The sequence below is a fragment of the Pongo abelii genome, chromosome 1 (genome assembly GCF_028885655.2).
Source record: "Pongo abelii isolate AG06213 chromosome 1, NHGRI_mPonAbe1-v2.0_pri, whole genome shotgun sequence".
Taxonomy (NCBI): domain Eukaryota; kingdom Metazoa; phylum Chordata; class Mammalia; order Primates; family Hominidae; genus Pongo; species Pongo abelii.
In genome coordinates this window covers 112,242,020-112,258,892 of record NC_071985.2, presented here as the reverse complement: position 1 = coordinate 112,258,892, position 16,873 = coordinate 112,242,020, and the positions used below count along the sequence as shown (strand labels likewise).

Here is a 16,873-nt window from a genome sequence, read left to right as displayed (position 1 = left end):
TCTATTCTCAAGCAGATGTAAGATCTATAATAAATACCTATGAAATTGCTGTGAAAGAAACTAGAGTAATCAACCATTGCATTTTTTATGTGAAGTTTTGTAATGGAGAAAAAGTTAATCAAGAATAAAGATTCAAGCCCAGGTAGTGTGCATCTATAGTTGCAGCTACTCAGGAGGCTGAGGCAAGAGAATCTCTTGAGCCCAGGAGTTCAGGGCCAGCCTGGGCAACATAATGAGACCCCCACCTCTTAAAGAAAAAAAATCAAGATTCAAATATGAAGAACAGACGTTAGTAGACAAAGGGTGATAAACTTGAAAAAAGCTACTTTAAAAAAATAGTTATTTTTGATTGACAAATCGTAATTGTATACATTTATGGGGTATATGATTATATATATACATATATATATACACACACACATATATATATACACACAATATGGAATGATTAAACCAAGCTAATTACATATTCATCAACTTGCCTACCTATCATTTTTGATGATGAAACATCGGAAATTTACTCTTATTTTGAAATATACATTTTATTGGCTATAGTCACCCTGTTATGCAATATATCTTAAGACCTATTCTTTTTGTCAATACTTTTGATCAACAATTCCCCCTACTCTCCCTCCCCACTCCACCAGCCTCTAGTAACCACCATTCTACTCTTTGCTTCTATGAGTTCAACTTTATTAGATTCCACATATAGGTGAGCTTATGTGATATGTGTGCCTGGCTTATTTCACTAAGCATAATGATCTTCAGATTCATTCATGTTGTCACAAATGACAGGACCTCTCCCCCAACATTTTAAGGTTAAATAGTATTCCATTGTGTATTATCTGCCACATTTTCTTTACCCATTTATCTACTGATGGACCTAGGTTGGCTCTACATCTTGACTTAAATTATGAATAATGCTGTAATGAACATGAGAGTGCAGATATACCTTTAACATATTCGTTTCAGTTCCTTTGGATATATACCCAGAAATGGGATTACTGGATCATAGGGTAGATTCTATTTTTAGGTTTTTGAGGAAACTCCATACTGTTTTCCACACCAGCTGTACTAATTTACATACCTATTCACAATATGTGTGTTCCCTTTTCTCTGCGTTATCTCTAACACATCATTCACCTTTTTGATAAATGCCACTCTAACAGGTGTGAGATGATATTATGGTTTTAATTTACATTTCCCTAATGATTAGTGATGCTGAGCATTTGAGAAAAGCTCATTTTTAATGCCTTAATGTTGAGAACTGACTTAACATTGTGACAGATACGAAGCAATAGGATAAAAGCAAAACAATGTCATTCAAACAGGATATCAGATTTGCACAGAGGCCTTTGTGGGGCAAATGGGAACCCAGCACACAAAAAGTTGAATTATATGAAGCAATATCACAAGTGAGTTAGGAAATGTGGGAAAAAAAACCAATAAGAGATATAATTAAAAATAGACCTAATGGATTCACACTATCACTACCAATACTGGAAGCCCTGGGGTTTCATTTGGGGGAAAGAAATATTTGCTTTCATACATGATCAAAACTAATGAAAAGGCTAGATCCTGAGTTACTTTTCAGGCATTTACATTTAAAACTTAAAGTTAGCCAAAGAAAGTCCACTTTGAGATGGAAATATGAAAACCCAAATTGGCCTAGGGAAAAATCAGATCCCTAGGCAATGTTTGATTTTCTCACTTTAAAGTGGGAAATTAGATCAGATGTACCTTAAGGTTTTTCTGGTGTTAACATTCATGGTTCATAATTTTTTCTTTTTAAAGAAAAATAGGTATATTGAAACCAATAGAACAAGATAACATATATCCAGAAAGCACTTTAATAATGGGTAAACTTCATTAAAGTTAGACATTATTTTTAAGCAGAAGGAACCCTTAAGGCCTAGAAAAGAATAATGCTGTGCCCATACTCAAGACTAATGGCAAAGTGCGTTTTAGTTAAGTTACTCGGAAAGAGTTTATATAGAATGAGAACATCACATAGTTTAAATGAGGGATGGGATCATAAGCTTTCAGAAGTGGTTTTATTTGGTCCCCCTTCCTTTATTTTGTCACAAATGCTGGGGGGCACATATGGAGATGGCCACCAGCCTGATTAAACCTGCCAGCAGAGTCTTAGAGACAGACATTCCCAGGAGCCTGCCAAATCTCAGGCTCACAAAATCCAAGTAAGATTGGGTGCCTGGGAATTGAGTGGCTTTGTCTAAGAATCTTTCTTCTTTGACCTGGGTACACATGCCTTCACAACCTCAACTGCTATGCTACTGAACACCGTTGCACATGCATACTGTGAATCAACCCTACCACAAACCTGTGACCTACATTTGAACATACTTTGTTATGGGGAATAGCAAAAGTCACTGGCTTTGCACCAACCCCAGCAGCTCTGTCAATCGTTGATCCATATATGCTGTTTTGGGCCCTGCTCTCTTCAATGTATTGGTGACCTGAATGGAGATATAAAGCATATAATTAATTCTACAAGTTATCCCCAATCAGGGGGCCACTACATGATTTGTGGAAATGCACATCAAATATTTGGATGACTTGGATAATTGGGGAATGATTCAGTATAGCCAGAATGAATTTATAAGTGACAATTACAAGTCACAATTTGTAGAGATAAAAGAAAACAACATGACTCAGCAACAACTGTGGGGAAGGGGTGGAAAATTCAGAGGTCAAAGTTGACCCAAAGTTAAGTAAAAGCTCCAAATGCTGCCACTGAGAAGAAAAAGAAGCCAATGTGACATTGGGACGTATTAAGATTAATATTGGACAGACAGGCAGGAACTCCTTGTACTAAAGTAATTAGTCATATGCTAAGTAGATTATCATACTCAGATTTTGATTTCTACACTTTTAAGAGCATGGGAAAAGACCAAAGATAAGCCCAAAATGAACAATAACAAAGTCTAAAAGTTAACAAGTTCACATTTGAGGAAAAGCCATAAGATCTGCTTTAATTAAAACATTGATGAATAACTTCAAGAGTGTCCTCGAGAAATAGAAAGGTGCTGGGCACTTGTTCTTGCCTCTGTTTCTTCCACATGCTGAGATTTGTAGAGAGAGTTTGTCTGGCATCATCGGCACAAAGATAATAACCAAAAAGTGAGGTTGGCTGCTTGGCAGGGTGGCTTCACCTCCACCTCCCAGTAGCTGCAGAGTGTGATTCTTCTACTGCCAATGAAATAGTTGGTGTTGTCTTCCCTGTAGCTCCACCTTATTCTAATTCTGTAACTGTGTCTGCCGACTGTTTCCCCAGTGCCCTGAGTCCTCCCTCTCAGCTGTCCTTGAGGGAGTTGGAGTTACAGGCAGGGCCTTAGGCTTTGCGCCTTGATATCTTAAGCCATCATCTCCCACCATCCAGGACTCAAGTGTTGCAGAGCTGATGAAGCTTCCTGACTTGTGAGAAAACTTGCAGGACTCTGTCTCCTCAGGAGGAGAAGAATCACCGCATTCACACTGTCCAGTCCTGTTTCAACCTCGTTTGTTTGCATTTGTTTTAATTTCTTATGTGCTTTTCTCCCTCACCATCTCTGGATTCTCCTCTTCTCCATGGGGAAATTCCTCCTGTGCATTTGGTGTGTCCCTCCCACCCAAACCAGTCCCCAGGGCCCTTATGCCTGACTAAGGAGGTTCTGGGTAGGGAGTTTATTTTAGATCTGTTTTTTTTGTTTGTTTTTGTTCTCATTGAAAACCGCCTTTGCAATCTCATGTTTCTCTTGGGTCCTCTTTAATGGCCTAACTTCTTCAAACCATGATTTTCTTTTAGCTTGTCAAGGTGGCTTTGGAGAAAAGTCTGGCAACTCTGGAGACCCAGAACCCATCTTTTTCCCCTCCTTCTCCAATGGGAGGGGACAGTAACAGGTGTCTTCAGGAAGAAATGCTCCACCTGAGGGCTGAGATCCACCAGCACTTAGAAGAGAAGACGAAAGCTGAGGAGGAACTGAAGGAGCTAAAGGCTCAAATTGAGGAAGCAGGATTCTCCTCAGTGTCCCACATCAGGTAGGACATTCTTCCCAGGGAAGGGGAGCTTGTGGGTCATGAGGCACCACAGCCAAGGGCCTCGCCTTGCTGCAGCCAAGGCGTCCATGCTGCCAAGGGGCTACTTGGTGCCTATCCCAGGCTCCATGCATTAATATTTCTACAAATTCTTTAGATAAAAGTAAGTAATATTGGCTAATGGTAATCACTTTCTGTTATTCAAATAATCCTGGTCTTAATTCAGTATAACAATGTCCACTATTATTGTGCATCTGCCAGTCATACATATGACAGTCATGGTGGAAACCTCCTTGTTACATGACCAGTATTGCTGTTTTTAATTGACCGAAACATATAAGGAATCCCTGCTACCTAATATGTCTCACTGCTGTATACAGAACCAGAACAGTTCACGGAGGAGGAGGAATTTTTTTTTTTTTTTTGAAATAGAATCTCGCTCTGTCGCCCAGGCTGGAGTGGGGTGGCAAGATCTTGGCTCACTGACTGCAAGCTCCGCCTTTCGGGTTCACGCCATTCTCCTGCCTCAGCCTGCAGAGTAGCTGGGACTACGGGCGCCTGCCACCACGCCCATCTAATTTTTTTTTTTTTGTATTTTTAGTAGAGACGGAGTTTCACCGTGTTAGCCAGGATGGTCTCAATCTCCTGACCTCGTGATCCCCCAGCCTCAGCCTCCCAAAGTGCTGGGATTACAGGAGTGAGCCACCATGCCCGGCTGGAGGGTTTGTGTAGAGGCCCCTCCCTCTCCTCTCAGCTGTCACTCATAAGTCCTTCAATCATAGAATATCAATTTTAATCATCTCTGCTGCTTTTGTAATTTTACAAAAATATCAGGTAGCTCATTGATTGGTTAGATTGGCCACTCTGTCTTTGATGGCTTTTTGTCAAAAGCTCCTTGGAGAACATGCTGATACTGTAGGGCTGATCCATTTATTCATTCACTCCCAGGACTATAATCATCATTGCCTGTTTAAAGTACAGCTGTACAACTTCTAAATCATGCCCTGTTGTTTCCCTGCATGTTACATACCACTTAAATTTCCCTGAATAATGTTAGCACTTTGAAAAGGGCCTAGGCATCTAGCCTCATGTCCTTGTTTCATAGCTGAGGAGACTCAGGCCAGAAAGTTTCAAGTGACTTGCTCAAGGTTGCATAATAGTCTGTGGCTCCCAATTTCTAACATCTAAACCTTGCTTCTATTCTATATACTTTGTCAAACAATTTTTAAAAAATTCTTGTGATTGTCCTAAGTACTGATTCTTTTGCTCTGAATTATCATAATAACTTTTTCCTTAAGTTCTACTTAAAGGATATTATTTTACTTAAATTTTGGTATGTGTAAACTTAATTGAGTTGTCATGGGTAAGAACAGTACATCTCTTTTGATTCTATTGTTGAACCTACAATCAAACCATCTGTAGATATCCCTGTGGATTATTTTCCTTTGTCCTCAGAGTTACTAACCCGAAACTCTGATTTGTTCAACCCTCCACCCAACCTACAGAATCACTGATACTGTAGAAGGTAGAATCTAATGCATTGTTCTTCCTTTCAAGAAGGTTTTGTTGAGTTTTTATTTGTTTGTATTTAAAAATATCATTTTTTTTAACATGAAGTTAGAACATAATATTAAATATTCTTTTCCATATACACATGTGACCTCTTTATCCCCTTTCCACATCCCAGTTTTGGTAAAATACCTATCCCCTTTTTCTTTATTGAGAAACTATCTCATAGATTGTCTGTCTGTATCCTATGTCCTATTTTCCTCCCAGAAACCACCAGACAAGCTCTGCTGTAGGTTCCAAGACTCCTGGATTCTGAGAAATTCAATCTAGGTGCATAGCCCACTGCTGATCCTTCAAGTTGTGAATTACCCATTTCCTGTGCATCCTCTAGCTCAGGGGTTCGCAGTTTAGCATGCTTAAGAATCACCTGTGGACTGGGCATGGTGGCTCATGCCTGTAATCCCAACACTTTGGGAGGCCAAGGCAGGCAGATCACCTGAGGTCAGGAGTTCGAGACCAGCCTGGCCAACATGGTGAAACCCCTTTGCTGCTAAAAATACAAAAGTTAGCTGAGCGTGGTGGCGCGTGCCTGTAGTCCCAGCTACTCGGGAGGCTGAGGCAGCAGAATTGCTTGAACCCAGGAAGTGGAGGTTGCAGAGAGCCAAGATCTCACCACTGCACTCCAGCCTAGGTGACAGAGCGAGACTCTGTCTCAAAAAATAAAAAATAAATAAAAATGTAAAAATCACCTGTGGAACGTAAGTAAAATGTGGATTCATAGGCCTTAGCTCTACAGCTTTTTTAACAAGCACCTTATGGGATTCTGCTGTTGGTATTTCTCAGGTCTGCAGCTAGTACAGCAGGGATTGAATGACTTCCCTGTTAGACCCTGAGCTAGCCATACCATATATGCAATTTCATTTAAGCATCTGCTAACTCTACTAGGTAAGTGTTATCATCCTTATTTTATATAAAAGGAAACTGAGGCTCAAAAAAGTTAAGTGAATAGACTTGTTACAGCCATGTTTGCTTCCACTCAAGCCTAGTATGAGTTTGTTGTTGTGGAAAGAATTTATCTGGAATGTCTTGGTGCAAATTAGCTGTTTTGGTCAATTTTATTTCTTCAACAAATATGAATGATTTATGTGGCAGGCACTTGTGTAGGCACTGGGGATACGGGATGAATAGGACAGACACAGTCCTGCTTTCAAGAAGGTTATCTCTATCACGTGAGCCAGACATAAAGCAAACAATTATCTAAGTACATTTTGATTTATTAATAGTTCTGATTAGTGTTATTTATTTATTCTGTGTTCCTAAGTCCCAATGGTTTGAAACTGACTGATGATAAATAATAGAACGGTAAAATTTATAACAATAAATTTGTTGCAGAAAAGGTCTTATTTTTTAACAGTGTAAGTACTCTTGTTTATTCCAGAGGCTACTAAAAATTAGAACATATGAGGCTGTGTGGCACAAGTAAAGAAAACTAGCCTGCATGTCTTGAGTCCAAGGTTTCTAGTGACGGTGCTGCCACCAAGAAGCTGTGGAAGTTCGGGCAAGTCTCTTACTTTTCCTGAGCCTTGGCTTTCTTGTATATAAAATTAGGGGGCTGTGGTAGGTCTCAGGTTGCTTCATGTTCTGGGGTAAGTCTGAGTTTATTGTGGGCTGAGATGTTGGTAAGAGGTACTATTAGGAACTGTTGGCAGGACCAGACCTAGACCTCAATTATGTGTGTTTCCCGCAGGAACACCATGCTGAGCCTTTGCCTTGAGAATGCAGAGCTGAAAGAGCAGATGGGAGAAGCAATGTCTGATGGATGGGAGATCGAGGAAGACAAGGAGAAGGGCGAGGTGATGGTTGAGACTGTGGTAGCCAAAAAGGGTCTGAGTGAGAGTAGCCTTCAGGCTGAGTTCAGAAAGCTCCAGGGAAAACTGAAGAATGCCCACAATATCATCAACCTCCTCAAAGAACAACTTGTGCTGAGTAGCAAGGAAGGGAATAGTAAACTTACTCCAGAGCTCCTTGTGCATCTGACCAGCACCATCGACAGAATAAACACAGAACTGGTTGGTTCTCCTGGGAAGCACCAACACCAAGAGGAGGGGAATGTGACTGTGAGGCCTTGCTCCAGACCCCAGAGCCTTGACCTTGGGGCTACCTTCACAGTGGATGCCCACCAAGTAAGTGTGGGCTTAGATTGAGTGAAAAACAATTGGAGGAGGGCTCGAGATGACAGTGTTTACCTTAAAACGTTCTCCCATATGAATCAGGAGGTACCAAGAGAAGGATCTCTTTGTACCACAAACAATAATAGTAATATTCTGCCTATATTCAGCCTTTAGAAAGGCTTTTATAACATAAATATTTCTTGAGTACTTAATTTTTCAGATAACACACGAGGCATTGGCATGGGGCAATAAAACCAATGGCTGCCCTTGAGATACTTAATATGGTAAGGAAAGATGGCACACAAACAGGTCATTTTAACAGGATGTGGTAACTGCTGTAACATAGGGATGCATCAGGTTATAAGGCAGCCCAGACAAGTGGTATGTAATGACATCCCTTCCTTATCACTGCCATTTTTTGGTCACAGTTCATCACAGGTGTCTGTTCCTGGGCCTCAGATGGGTTATTGGGATCCTCTTTAGGGAAGGAGCCATGCTGAAGATTCAGTATAATGGAGAATACAGGGATTCTGGGAGAATCAATGGGACAGAATGTGAGGGGAGATGAGTGGAGGGTTCCACCGCTTCTCTTTTTGACCACTGAGAAAACATTTCCTGAGAGCTCCTCTGTAGACTTGATTGGCGCTGTGCTGTGTGCTGTGGATACAGATATGAAGAAAACATTATCCCAGCACTCCAGGGGCTCCATCTGGAAAGCAAGTCACTGCCAAATGGCATGAGAAGTGCTGTGACGGACTTGAGTAAAGTCCACAGGGTTCAGAAGGGGCGGTGGTCATCACTGCATGGGGGTGACCTCAGACTGTCCTGATCCCAGTATTGGCCCCTTTCACAGTTGGATAACCAGTCCCAGCCTCGTGACCCTGGGCCTCAGTCAGCGTTTAGCCTACCAGGGTCCACCCAGCACCTGCGCTCCCAGCTGTCACAATGCAAACAACGCTATCAAGATCTCCAGGAGAAGCTGCTGCTATCAGAAGCCACTGTCTTTGCTCAGGCTAGTGAGCTGGAGAAATACAGAGTTATGCGTAGTAAGTAACTATGACTTACTAGTAAAGAAAAGTAGCCTGTGTGTCTTATAAGTTCTGTATGTTCTATACCGACGTAACGTGGTTATTGAGCACATGAAGTGTGGCTAGTGCAACTTGGACATTTGGTTTTATTTAATTTTAGTTAATTTAGTATAAAGTGGCCATATGTGGCTACTAACTACCTTATTGGACAGTACAGGTCTAGGGTCTTGGGACTCTAAATTAGTTCAGCTCCATTCAACATTTGTTGAACCCCTGCGGATAAAGCACTTGCCAGCTTCAATGGGGCTACTAGAGATGATAGTGTACAATCCCTGACTTACAGATATCTGGTCCCAACTAAAGCCTGGGTTATCTGAAGGGGAGATAATGGCAAATGCAGGCTCCTCCTGTGGAAAGAAATTCTGCTTCCTGGAGCTGGTGGTCTCTTCTCCCACCAGTTCAGAGAAGCTTCTCTCCCACTGTGGATCTGCCCTCCCTGCCCCAAAAGCTTAGGGTATGTGCCATTGAGGCTGAGGGCATATGTGGGAAATTCAGACATTCTGTAACACCTGCTTCTCTTCCCAAGCAGGTGAATCCTTGGTGAAGCAGGACAGCAAGCAGGTCCAGGTGGACCTCCAGGACCTGGGCTATGAGACTTGTGGCCGAAGCGAGAATGAGGCTGAACGGGAGGAAACCACCAGTCCTGGTAAGAGCACAGGGTGTGGGGGTCACCCCTCCCTGGAGTCAGCTGTCACATTTGGATGCTGTTGGCCAATTCCACACCTGACAAGTATTGGGGAAGAGGAGGACAGGAGGTTAATAGGAGAACTGTTACGCAAAATGAGGCTGAGTATAAGTTTGAATTTCTACAATTAGTTTTTGGCATACTGCTAATAATAATAATAATATAAAATTCTATCCAACTGATCATTATAGAAATACTAAGGCCTACTTAGAGACCAGATAAGGTTTTAGAAACATGCAAACCATAAGTTAAAAATTATTTGGTTTTGCATTATAAAAAGACTACAACTATAGGGCCACCCACCACATTGAAAACCAGAAGAGAAGAAAAACACAATCGCTCTCATTCTTGAGGCAGTGTAGTGTGGCAGTTAAGAGAAAAGATCGTGGGGCCAGACTGGTTGGTTCAAATCCCAGTTTGAAAACTTTCCTATGCCCCAGTTTATTCATATGTTAAAATAGTAATAAAGGAACTACCTACCCCATCAGGTACTGATGTCAATTAAATGAGTAAATTCTTATAAAATGCTTTAGAACAGTGCCTGGCATCTGATAAAATGCCATGGATTAGTTCTCATTCTGACTACTACTGCCCTAATACACTGATGTTAACATGCTGATATATTTATTTGAAGTCTTATTTTCCTATGCCTATTTTTCACACAGTTGTAACCCAATAAACTTTTAAATTATAGCAAAATTTAAAGAGCATTAAACTTTCAGTGTGCAGTAATAGCTTGTCCTACGTTCTTGTGGCCATCCTAAATAGATAAGGCCATGTTAATGTCTTAAGAAACACCAGTGTGTGTGGAATGAACACAGGACATTGGAGGATTTGAATTCTGGCTCTGCCATGTGCTAGTTTGAGTGATCTAGAACAAGCTAGTTTACCACCTCCCTTTAAGTTTTGGTTTCCTCAGTCAGTAAAATAGAAAGTGATGAAACCTAACTTGTAGGCATAAGGAGGATAAGAAATATTGTATTTGAATGCCTAGTACAGTGTCAGGGTTGAATAAAGTACCACTTCAACTTTTCCCTAGTAATTATTGTCCTCATGACCAAACCTGCCTCCTCTCAAAGGCAGTGGCACAAAAGCACATCCAACTTTTATTTAGGAAGACATCTTTGTCTTTTTTCAGAGTGTGAGGAGCACAACACCCTCAAGGAAATGATCCTGATGGAGGGGCTATGCTCTGAGCAGGGGCACCAGGGCTCAACACTGGCTAGTTCCTCCGAGAGGAAGCCCTTGGAGAACCAGCTAGGGAAGCAGGAAGAGTTCCGGGTATATGGAAAGTCAGAAAACATCTTGGTCCTACGAAAGGACATCAAAGATCTGAAGGCCCAGCTGCAGAATGCCAACAAGGTCATTCAAAACCTCAAGAGCCGGGTCCGGTCCCTCTCGGTTACAAGTGATTATTCATCTAGTCTGGAAAGACCCCGGAAGCTGAGAGCTGTTGGCACCTTGGAAGGGTCTTCACCTCATAGTGTCCCTGATGAGGATGAGGGGTGGCTGTCTGATGGCACTGGGGCTTTCTACTCTCCAGGGCTTCAGGCCAAAAAGGACCTGGAGAGTCTCATCCAGAGAGTATCCCAGCTGGAGGCCCAGCTCCCAAAAAATGGACTAGAAGGGAAGCTGGCTGAGGAGCTGAGATCAGCCTCGTGGCCTGGGTAAGGATGGCACTGTTTGGGCACTTTCTTGATTGAAAATGTGTAAGTTTGTGCTTGGCATAGGGTAGCTCAGGCACTTGGAAGAAAGAACATGTCTGGGTATTCACAGGGACACTGATTTAAATGGTAGATATAGGTCTGTGGAAAAGACAGGTAGGCAACCAGGAGGGCATAGGATGATGTTCCAGTATCTGGGAGATACCGGGTCTCAGGGATTTCCTCTTAGGGATATATTAGTAAAGATGGTATAGTATAGTAGTAATACTGGAATCGGACCGCCTAGCTCTGATGCTTACTACCCATGCAAACTTCTTAACCTTTCTGAGCCTTTGTCCTTACCTATTAAGTGAGGATGATAAGAGAACCCATCTCAAAGGGTGGATATTAGGTTTAAATGAATTAATACAAGTGCTGACCAGGCGTGGTGGCTCATGCCTGTGATCCCAGCACTTTGGGAGGCCAAGGCGGGTAGAACACCTGAGGTCAGGAGTTTGAGACCAGCCTACCCAACATGGTGAAACCCCATCTCTACTAAAAATACAAAGATTAGCTGGGCATGGTGGTGCACACCTGTAATCCCAGCTACTCGGGAGGCTGAGGCAGGAGAATCGCTTGAACCTGGCAGGTGGAGGTTGCAGTGAGCCAAGATGGCACCACTGCACTCGAGCCTTGGTGACAGAGCAAGAGTCTGTCTCAGGAAAAAAAAAAAAAAAAAAAAAGAATTAATACAAGTGCTTAGAATAGTACCTAGCATATATTAAGCTCTCAATGCTATTTGCCATAGTTATAAGTGTTATTGATACTTTGTGTTGAAAACACAGACATTCATGTTGGTGTGTCCTGGTTATCTATTACTAAGTAATAACCACTCTAAAACTTAGTGACTTCAAATAACACTTTATTATGCTTCATGGTTCTATGGTTTGACTGGGCTCGGCTGGGTGGTTCTCACTTAGGGTCTCTTGTTTTGGGTCCCATCAGTTGATGGTATGAGAGTTTATGTGATGGCCATCATTGCAAAATACAGTCAGCCACAGTATCATAACATAGAAGAAATTCAGGCATCAGGTGGTGGTAAAAACAGAAGACATGAAAGGTCCTGTCTAGACTTACGATGAAATGATGCTAATTATTCATTGAGTAACTGCTGTGAATCTATGTGATACTGGTGCTGTAACGGATGTAAAATGCAGAACTATGTTTATTCTTACAGACCTTATGATTTATCTGGGGACGTATAATTAACACATATATAACAGTTGAAGAACAGCAGCATACTAATTTTTTTTTTTTTTTTTTTTGATACGGAGTCTCATTCTGTCATCCAGGCTGGAGTGCAGTGGTGCCATCTTGGCTCACTACAGCCTCCACCTCCCAGGTTGAAGCAATTCTCCTGCCTCAGCCTCCAGAGTAGCTGGGATTACAGGCATGCGCCACTATGCCCAGCTAATTTTTTTTGTATTTTTAGTAGAGGCAGGGTTTCACCATATTGGCCAGGCAGGTCTCAAACTCCTGACCTTGTGATCTGCCTGCCTTGGCCTCCCAAAGTGCTGGGATTATAGGCCTGAGCCACCACGCCCGGCCCATACTAAGTTTTTTAATGCAATACTTTATCAGGGTAGAATTTACTCTTAAATACCTCCTATGGCTTATGTGCCAGAATTCAGCTTGGGGGCGTTCCTTAGAGATGTTCTCATAGAAATCTCTACAGAAGCCCCCATAACTCCATAACTTAGCATCCACTCTTTCCATACTTACTCTTTCCTCCCCTGTCCTGCATTAGGAAATATGATTCCCTGATTCAGGATCAGGCCCGGGAACTGTCTTACCTACGGCAAAAAATACGAGAAGGGAGAGGTATTTGTTATCTTATCACCCAGCATGCAAAAGATACAGTAAAATCTTTTGAGGATCTCCTAAGGAGCAATGACATTGACTACTACCTGGGACAGAGCTTCCGGGAGCAACTCGCCCAGGGAAGCCAGCTGACAGAGAGGCTCACCAGCAAACTCAGCACCAGTAAGTTGGCCACAGGGCTTTGGAATACTCTCAGTCACCCCCACAGTTCCAGCCCCTGGTGGCCACCACATCTCCACTGCAACTTTTTATCCTAAGGTCCTGTTTCTATTTCATTTCCTGGGGCTAATACAGGATCAAGACTGCTCAGTGGGGAGCATGGAGAGGAACACACAGGGCTGGAGATGCCATGGTTACAACTATAGAAACTTCACCACTCATGGAATGTGACCTGTGGGGCAGGGGCAGCATCTATCTGATGCTAAGAGGGAGTAGGGGACATGAGATGGAAGGGCCTTGTTATAGGAGGAAGAGCCCTGCACCAAGAATTACAAGACTCAAGCTCTGGCCTGGATGCTGCCACCAACTCGCTAAATGCCTTATCCTTGTGGTGTCTCCATTTATGGCATGGCAATGTACATGCAGGTACTCCACATATGGATAAAGCGCCATGCTCTTTTATACATGGTTTAGGCACTGGCTGCAGTAGTTCAAGGGCTACATTGGTTATTATTGGGGTCCTCTACTCAGAATTTCCAGAGAATATCCAAGGGAGTAAAGTAGGATCAGACTTGGGAGCCACCCAGCCTGGTGGCAGATGCAGAGGTCGGGCAGGGCTTCTTGTCATCTCCTCAGAGACCAGTGCAGGTTCCGCATGAAAGCTGTGGTGGGGCATATGCATTGGGGAGCTAGTCTGCAGCAGGACATGGAGGCTGGAGTGTCCCACAGGGCAGCTGGGCAAGGGCCTCATGATTAATGGAACAAAAGACATTTTAAATGTTTTACCTTGATTTAGGGCAGAGGAAGTCATGATGGTGACCAGCAGGTCAGGGACAGTGGGGTCACTTCTCTAGAGACACAAGCTGAGGCCTCCCAGAATAACTGTTCTGGATGTACACATGAAATGCTCACTACTCTGTCTCCAGACAGGCTCCTGTGTTTATAATGCGGGAAGTGGGACCAGCCTAATTTCTTATCGTTTCTTTCTAAATTTGGTTTGCAGAGGATCATAAAAGTGAGAAAGATCAAGCTGGACTTGAGCCACTGGCCCTCAGGTAATTCAGAGGAGAATCTGGGAAAGAGATTGGGACTGAGGCCCAAAGGGTCAAGGGTGGCGGCAGCTCCACAAATCAAGGGGAATAAAGGAAAGTGCTGAATGTATTGAATTCATGCATTCATTGAACACCTCACTGTTGTTTTTAACTAAATTCTTTCTCCCCTTTTGGTTGAGTTACATTGGCACATTAATTCTCCAGGCTTAGTAACCTAGAAACAGTCTGAGCAAAAAGTGAACTAACTAGGTTTCAAGAGTCTTCTGCCCCACTAACGGTCCTGCTTTCCTGCTGTGTGTTTAATAAGCAGGATGAGCTTTTTCCAAAGTTGGGTTGACAGCCAGTTTAATAGTCACTCAATTGCCCTGGGGGGAAAAAAGAATCATATAACAGGACCTGGTGAAAAAGGCCTAGATGGTGTAGATCACCTGGAGGCTGCAGTGCCTCAGGACCCAGTTCTCAGTGAGTTGCTTCATATAATGATCAATGAAATACAGGCTCAGAGTCTGTTGTAGCCACTAGTTGGGGTTCTTTGTGTCATGCTTGTGTCTCAGACTACATAAATGCTTCTGAAAATATCTGTAGTGAAGGACACAGTGTTGTTTTTTGTTTTGTTTTGTTTTTATTTCTAATCCATCAGAAACATATATGGTCTGAATTCAGTTAATTACATGATTCCACTGATCATGCTCTTGGATGTTGGGACAGTGGTTTGCTCTGTGTTTCTCAATGCTTGCTTTCAATTTTTATACTTGTCTTGTTGGAGATGGTAACAAACAGTTCACAGGCTGCAACTGTTCCAGGGATCATACATTAAGCAGCAGTGCCTTAAAAGGAGGGCTAGCTTTATCTTTGCTTGTCTTCAGCATATTATGTGGCCAGAGCACTAGGTAGCTATTCTCTCTCCATCTACACCCCACCTACGCTCCATCACTAAGCAGAGGTGGGTTATTTCCATTATTCTCTGCAGGCATGGTCCCCTTGGCTTACTTGGCTTTTCCTATGAGCCACGGTCAGGACAGGTTGGTTTGGGCGACCTTGGTTTTACCTGTTGTCCCCCTTCTCCCAACCAGGCTCAGCAGGGAGCTGCAAGAGAAGGAGAAAGTGATTGAAGTCCTGCAGGCCAAGCTGGATGCTCGGTCCCTCACACCCTCCAGCAGCCATGCCTTGTCTGACTCCCACCGCTCTCCCAGCAGCACCTCTCTCCTGTCTGATGAGCTGGAAGCCTGCTCTGACATGGACATAGCCAGCGAGTACACACACTATGAAGAGAAGAAAGCTTCTCCCAGTCACTCAGGTAGCCTCCACTTTCTGGGTGGTACCATCTTTGTCTAGGCTGAGTGGAGAACTCAGGAAACAGGCCTTATAGCTCCACCATGGTGTGTATCAGGCTGAACATAGCTGTGGGGTCAAGTGCCATGCACCGGCACCAGTGGATCAGGATCTTTGCTCTGCTCCTGACTCTACAAGTTACCTCTTTCACCCTGGCCTCCATGGGCATGTACGTGCTGTTGGGCACTAGGTGAGCCACTGTGGGGAGAGTGAGAAGATCACAGCAGACTCTTCTTCCTCGTTGACTCTGTCAGATAGCTCTTCTTTAAGATGGAAAACCTCCTTCATCTCTCCTACAATGATCTTCCTACTTATCACTGAGCAGTGTTCCCTAAGTATATGTGGGTGTCCACAGATGCTGCTAGTCTTGCCTGATATTTTTGGAGTTGCCATTTTCATGTTTCAGAGCTCAGAGCACCGCTGTCATCCCTAAGGTGGTTTGCCTCACTATAGGGGCTGTCTGCAAGCAAGAAAATGAACACTGCTAGCAGTGCTTGCGCTTGGTTCTTTCCCTGAAAGCAGACTCTAGCCCTGGTACCCCTGAGTAAATATAAGGCCAGGATTCCAGTTCTCTATAGAGCATCATACGTTTTCTTTCATTCATGGGTTTTATAGATTCCATCCATCATTCGAGTCGTTCTGCTGTGTTGTCTTCTAAACCATCATCAACCAGTGCATCTCAGGGGGTTAAGGCCGAATCCAACAGCAACCCCATCAGCTTGCCAACTCCCCAGAATCCCCCCAAGGAGGCCAACCAGGCCCATTCAGGTATGCAACAGCCAATGGGGCAGAAGCTTCATCTCCTCTTCCTCTGCTGCCTGTTTGACTTTTCTTCAACGACAGAAGTTTGGACTGTTAGGGGCCTAAATGCATCAAAACCTAGACAGAGTGGAGAAACCATCCTCATGTGCCAGTTGTGTCTGATTTAAGAAAATATTTTAGAAAATAAGTAATCCACATCAGGTTTTCATCTGCATACCAGCTTTGACCAGTAGTTGGCTAATCATTTAAAAAGAAACATTTTTATTGGTTTTGTTTCATTTTATCCTGGGAGCAAAGAGGCAAAATGTTTCTCCCAGGATTATAACAGCCATAGGATGAAAAGAAATTCACATCTAATGATCCACTGTATGTGTTACCCATTAAATCTGCATGGAGATCCTCTGCAAGAGGTAGTGCTACTTATTTCATAGCCAAGTATGGTGAGAACAGCCTCAGACAAGGTTCTGTTCATAGTACATTACCATTAATGGATGTATGAATGGATTGGCAGTCCTTGATATGTACATAGTGCATATCTTGGGGGCAGTTAAAGGGA

The 16,873-nt window shown here is 43.0% G+C and overlaps 1 protein-coding gene across 28 annotated transcripts in view; it reads left to right on the top strand.

Annotated features, from left to right (window-relative positions):
- The window catches only part of PDE4DIPP2 (phosphodiesterase 4D interacting protein), a 226,099-nt gene that overhangs the window by 187,596 nt on the left and 21,630 nt on the right, over positions 1 to 16,873 (top strand). For 15 of the 28 annotated variants that reach the window (XM_054529872.2, XM_024234124.3, XM_054529956.2 and 12 more), the window contains 9 exons: positions 3,806 to 4,038; positions 7,292 to 7,727; positions 8,569 to 8,761; positions 9,330 to 9,449; positions 10,627 to 11,155; positions 12,939 to 13,174; positions 14,175 to 14,226; positions 15,297 to 15,520; positions 16,171 to 16,323. In XM_054529872.2, the coding sequence (XP_054385847.1) occupies positions 3,806 to 4,038; positions 7,292 to 7,727; positions 8,569 to 8,761; positions 9,330 to 9,449; positions 10,627 to 11,155; positions 12,939 to 13,174; positions 14,175 to 14,226; positions 15,297 to 15,520; positions 16,171 to 16,323 (2,176 nt within the window). Of the gene's footprint in view, positions 1 to 3,805; positions 4,039 to 7,291; positions 7,728 to 8,568; positions 8,762 to 9,329; positions 9,450 to 10,626; positions 11,156 to 12,938; positions 13,175 to 14,174; positions 14,227 to 15,296; positions 15,521 to 16,170; positions 16,324 to 16,873 lie in introns of those variants that run through there. The other 13 variants (XM_063715329.1, XM_054528934.2, XM_054529910.2 and 10 more) reach the window with 3 other exon arrangements.